The sequence below is a fragment of the Corvus hawaiiensis genome, chromosome 24, assembly GCF_020740725.1.
Source record: "Corvus hawaiiensis isolate bCorHaw1 chromosome 24, bCorHaw1.pri.cur, whole genome shotgun sequence".
In the NCBI taxonomy this organism is placed as follows: Eukaryota; Metazoa; Chordata; class Aves; order Passeriformes; family Corvidae; genus Corvus; species Corvus hawaiiensis.
In genome coordinates this window covers 3,840,781-3,846,576 of record NC_063236.1, presented here as the reverse complement: position 1 = coordinate 3,846,576, position 5,796 = coordinate 3,840,781, and the positions used below count along the sequence as shown (strand labels likewise).

At 54.8% G+C, this 5,796-nt stretch overlaps 1 protein-coding gene across 2 annotated transcripts; it reads left to right on the top strand.

Moving 5' to 3' along the window:
* The first annotated feature begins 536 nt into the window (after positions 1-536).
* LOC125337841 (olfactory receptor 14J1-like) lies at positions 537-4,461 on the top strand. Of its 2 annotated transcripts, none has more exons than XM_048328027.1 (2): positions 537-621; positions 3,468-4,461. In XM_048328027.1, exons 1-2 carry the CDS (start codon positions 603-605, stop codon positions 4,421-4,423), a joined length of 975 nt encoding a protein of 324 aa, XP_048183984.1. In that variant the 5' UTR covers positions 537-602; the 3' UTR covers positions 4,424-4,461. The 2 variants fall into 2 exon arrangements, with proteins under 2 accessions (XP_048183984.1, XP_048183985.1); XM_048328028.1 differs by lacking the exon at positions 537-621 and adding an exon at positions 1,482-1,946.
* The last annotated feature ends 1,335 nt before the right edge of the window (positions 4,462-5,796 follow it).

Below are 5,796 nucleotides of genomic sequence, written 5' to 3'. Positions count from 1 at the left end.
TACGTATCCACCAGAGGATCCACACTGGGGAGAGGCCCTATGAGTGTTCAGAGTGTGGGAAGAGGTTTCAGACCAGCTCCACTCTCCTCCTGCACCAGTGGATTCACACGGATGAGAGGCCCTTCCGCTGCCCCGACTGCAGGAAGGGCTTCAGGTACAACTCCCACCTCGTCAGGCACCGGCGCATCCACACCGGGGAGAGGCCCTACGAGTGTCCCCAGTGTGGGAAGAGCTTCTCCAGGAGCTCTCACTTGACCCAGCACCAGCGGAGGCACTGCTGAGTGAAGCCCTGCGAGTGCCCCGACTGCGGGAAGAGCTTTGTCCTCTGCTCCAACTCCATCTCCCATCAGAGGACCCACATTTGGCAGAGCCCTGGTGACCCACATTCCCTGTGATCCAGGTTGGGAAGACCCCTGGCTGGTGCTCTCCACGTTCTCCTGGATCCCCGTAGGCACCTGGGTGAATGCAGAGGCAGGAACATCCATCGGGACTCAGATCAACATTGGAGATTCATTGGGAAGAGCTGATTTTTTACCTTTACACCCTAAACAATTCCATCTGTTCTGTCCAATTGTTTCTTCTGATGGCTGCGGAGACAAACAATGGACTCTACACGGTTCGGCGTGAATCAGGCAGAAGCCATTTTATTGATGACCTACTGTCCCTCATATACAGTTCTTGCTTTCCCTACACGCGATCGTGCATAATTGTTATGGGTTAAGGGCTATTTTCACATGCTGCTTTATGCTTTGTGATTGGCTCTTGTATGTGTGTCACATTGTCTGTTGTGTATGTCACAACTGTCCTTCAGTTTGCCTTTTCTTATCCTTTTCTTCCTTTGCTTGTTCCTCATTCACATCCTCCCCAGTGCTGCTTGTTCCTTTCTCACAACCTCCCCATGGACTCTTCCCCTGTGTAGGTGCTCAAGTCCTTCTGTCTTACGTGCTCTGGTTCTTCTGTTTTATGGCTGGTTCACATTATGTCCATCTTCTAGTAAAAACATAGTTTCCACAGTCTCGAGGCATCAATGGGTCCCACTGAGCTCCATGCCCACCACAGGCTCCTCATGGACTCCTTGGAGGAGAGAATTGGGGGCCAGGATTGCACAAAGCTCTCAGAGACTCCCAGGCAAAAGCCAAAGTCCTTTGAAAACCCTGCAGTCCCTGGGAGCATTCAGGAGCCCCCAGGGCCATTCCTGACCAAGGCTGCCCAGGGACTCCTTCCAGCAGATCCCTGAGGCCACTGGGATGTGGGGGGATGCTGAGGGCAGGACAAGGGGCTGACAGTGCCCAGCCTTGCTGGGGCTGTGCCAGGTGGCCCCAGGGCCTCAGGACAAGGTGTCTCCTCCCAGCCCTTGGTGGCTCAGATGCTGCTGTGCCCCAGGGCACCAAGACTTGGCTTCCCTTTGTCCCCCCTGTCATCCCTGCCTCCAGTTCTCTGCTCTGACTGCAGCCTGGGGACACTTTCTCAGTCGTGTCCCTCACTGGGACCCATGAAAACTTCCAGAAACTTTGAAGTTCAATTCTGACTGGAATTCTTGGGAGGTTTGTGCCAGTCCCTGTCAGGGACTGATGTTCAGGGCCTCAGCACCAAGGCCCGAGAGGGTCATTCCAGTCCTTGTGCTGTGTGTGTGCTGCTGAGCTGGGCCGGGCTCCTGGCACAGAGGCAGCTCCTGGCAAGCGGCAGCGCTGCAGAGAGACAGCTCTGGCCAGGAGCAGCTCCTGGGCACAGCCCAGCAGGGCTGGGGCACTGCCTGCAGCCAGCCCGGGCACAGCACAGAGGCACACAGGGCTTAAACTCAGCCGGGGCTGGGAAGGGGCTGGGAAGTGACTGCGGGAGAATCACTCCCAGCCCCTGGCACAGGAAGCCTCTGGCTGCAGGACACGGCAGCTGCAGCTCCTGGAGGGATCTCCTAAAGCTGCAGCATCCCAGTGCCTACGGATTCTGTGAGTACAACTCAGAGCATCTCGAGTGCAGGGGAGGTGAAATGCTCATGAGCCTCTGACGGGCTGAGGGTTTCTGATCACTCCCAGAATATTTCCAATACAAGGATTTTGATAGAAATGAGGAAATTTCCTGAGACTTTGTTTTCAGTTTCCTGCCATTGGAGAATGGTGGGGAGGAAGGATAAATATTAAAGGTGTTATGAATTTTGTCAGGTCCCTGGGACATCCAAACTGTTCCTTTTAGTGATCAGCAGGTGCACAGGAGATCCCTCCTGTGCTTTCAGCCACTCCTGGGCCCATGGACAGCACCAGCATCACCTTGGCTGGACCCATCAGGCTCAGTCTGAGCTGTCCTTTCTCCAAGCTGCAAACAGAACCTGTCCCAGCCAGTGCCCTGCACACAGGCAGGTTTCTGTAGGGCCAAGGAGAGTGCCCAGAGATTTGGGGTCTGTGAGTGCTGGCAGGGAGAGATCAGGCAGAGGGAAACAGCTCCAGGAGGAAAATCCCCAGGAAGCAGAGATGAGATCAGGGAAGGAGAGAAAACAAAGCCAGAAATGTGTCAGGGAGAGTTTAGAGATCCCCACAGGATCCCCTCCAGTGCAGCCCCTCCCTCTGAAGAAGCCCCCTCCCTCCTGTGCCCCCCAGCCAAGCCTCTGCCCTCAGGGCCGGGGGTCCAAGCCGTGAAGCCCCTCCTGGGCAGGCAGAGCTGCAGCAGAGCCGTGGGGCAGCTCTGCAGCCCCGGGCCCAGTTCCCTCTGCAGAGCACAGGGCTGGGAGCAGCTGCCCGGCCCTGGGGGCTCTGGAAGGGGGCACAGCTGCCTCAGAGTGACGCTGGCCCCAGTGCCTGGCTGTGGGCAGGGCTGTCAGTGCAGCCAGGGCAGCAGCTCAATCTCCCTTCATCCAGTGCCAGCTCTGGGACTCTTGGCTCTCTCCCCGAGGTTTCCTTCCAAGCTGGGAGTTTCCTCCAGGATGCAAACGTGTCCTGGAGCATCTTTGTGTTATCTGAAAGGCCCAGAGAGAGGAGAAAAGCAGAGATGCTACAAGTGTGAAAATGCTGTCGGGTTGGTGAAATGAGCCAGGGGTGTCCTCGGCTACAAATGTGGTGCTGAGACCTTGAGAGAGGGATGGACATTTGGGGGTCTGTGGTGGATCCATCTGCTCTCAGCAGCACCTGGTGATCTTTAAGGGAAACATGGGAGGGTGAACATTCTGCATTTGAGAAAAGTGAAACCGAGAAACTCTGAGCAGGTCAGACTGACAGAGCACCTCCCCTGAGTCTCCACTCATCATCTTGCCTTGCAAAAGTTGCTCTGTTCTCCCTGAGGGCAGCAGAAATGCTGAGGATTTCTGATATCCAAGAATACCAGGAGAGATATGGGGGGAGCTTAAAAACAAAAACCTCAGAACTCTTAAACACAAAAGGGTGTCTGGGTGTGTTCCAGGGGAGGGTGTACAGGAAATGGCTTTGGTTGTGGTTACAGATCTCCTCTAACTTTTCAATTGTTTCATTCCTCATGAGCAGGTGCCCATGGCCAGACACAGCCAATGTCCAACAGCAGCTCCATCAGCCCCTTCCTCCTGCTGGCATTGGCAGACACGCGGCAGCTGCAGCTCCTGCACTTCTGCCTCTTCCTGGGCATCTCCCTGGCTGCCCTCCTGGGCAACAGCCTCATCATCAGCGCCGGAGCCTGCGGCCAGCACCTGCACAGCCCCATGTTCTTCTTCCTGCTCAGCCTGGCCCTCACCGACCTGGGCTCCATCTGCACCACTGTCCCCAAGGCCATGCACAATTCCCTCTGGGGCACCAGGCACATCTCCTACTCAGCGTGTGCTGCTCAGGTGTTTTTCTTTCTGTTCTTCCTCTCAGCAGAGTATTTCCTCCTCACCATCATGTGCTACGAGCGCTACGTGTCCATCTGCAAAGCCCTGCACTACGGGACCCTCCTGGGCAGCAGAGCTTGTGCCCACATGGCAGCAGCTGCCTGGGCCAGTGCCTTTCTCTACGCTCTCATGCACATGGCCAATACATTTTCCCTGCCCCTGTGCCAGGGCAATGCCCTGGGCCAGTTCTTCTGTGAAATCCCACACATCCTCAAGCTCTCCTGCTCCAAATCCCACCTCAGGGAACTTGGGCTCATCGCTGTCAGCGTCTGTTTGCTCTTTGGCTGTTTTGTGTTCACTGTTTTCTCCTATGTGCAGATCTTCAGGGCTGTGCTGAGGATCTCCTCTGAGCAGGGCCGGCACAAAGCCTTTTCCACGTGCCTCCCTCACCTGGCCGTGCTCTCTCTGTTCCTCAGCACTTCAGCATTTGCTCACCTGAAGCCCCCCTCCATCTCCTCGTCATCCCTGGATGTGGCAGTGTCAGTTCTGTACTCGGTGGTGCCTCCAGCCCTGAACCCCCTCATCCACAGCCTGAGGAACCAGGAGCTCTGGGATACCCTGAGGAAAATGATGACTGGATTTTTTCAGCAGCAATGAAGTGCTGGTTTTGTTCTCCACAGCTGCAGTGTAACTCAGTGCAGGCCCAGCCTGTCTGCTCAAGTTTTTAGTAGTGGCTGTGTGTGTGCAGGGTTTCCTTTTTCATTTTGTGATAATGTTGTGCTCAAGGAAACTTTATTTAGCCCATCGACATCCCATTACTGGGATCATTCATCCTATTTAGAATTCACTGCTTACACCTTGAATTTTACCCAGAGACAATGGAAATGAGGAGTCACCTACTCTGTGCACTGTAGCAAAATAAAGGATCCTGCAGCAACCTGTTTGTCAAAAATGCTTCCTTTGAAACCTCATCTGAATCTGTCAGGGCAGTGCCTGTGTGCAGAGGGGAAGAGAAGCTGAGTCCCAGCACAGCAGCAGGGCCAGGGAGCAGCAGCACTCGGTGCTTTCAGAGCTGCTCTGTTTATCCTTCCACGCTGTCCTTCTGTCCTTGTGGGAGTCCTCAGCTCTGGCTGCTGCGCTGCTGTCCTGCTCTGTGGCACTCCTGTGAGCACAGGAGGGGTTGACAGATTTGTGTTATTTAAAAGTAGACAGCAGTGGCTGGAATTGCTGGGCTGATCAGTGAAGTTTTTCAGAATTTTATGGCCCTGGCATGTGAGTCACAGGTGGATCACAGCGAGTCCTGGAGCTGCCAGCCTGAACAAGAATAATAGAATGGACAAAGCTGCAGCTTAAACGTGACTTAAAAATAAATCCCCAGAGTGGCCAGCCCAGAGATCGTGGTCTATGAACTGGAACAACCACATTACAACAGGGACTGCAGACCCACCAAAACCCCACCCAAACCCAGCTCAGAGGGGCCATGGTGGCCCCGTGGCAACCACTGGGCACCAAAGCAGTGAAGCCGTGGAGAGCGAGAGGCTCAGTGGCTGACATTTCTGTGGGACGGGGCTGTCGTGTGAGGGGTGGGGGCTTTAGGTCACAGGGGAATCATTGCCCAGGGAGTTTTTGTTCAGGTCTGTAGTGCATTGATGCTGCCTGGACTCCAGGCACCCACCAAAGCTGCTCTCTCACTCCTGTCCACAGCTGGACAGGAGAGAGAAAATATAACAAAGGGTTCATGGGTTGAGACAAGGACCAGGAGAGATCTCTCATCCAACACCGTCCTGGGCAAAAGAGGCTCAACTTACAGATATCAAGTGAATTCATTAATAACAAAATCAGAGCAGGATAATGAGAAGTGAAAGAAGAGCTTTCAAAACACCTTCCCCCTCCCCTCCATCCTTCCCACCGATGGTGCAGGAGACAGGGAATGGGGATTGTGGTCAGTTCATCTCCTGTGGCTTCTCCCGCTGCTCAGGGAGAGGAGTTGTTCCCCTGTGAGACCGTGGGGTCCCTTCCCACGGGAGACA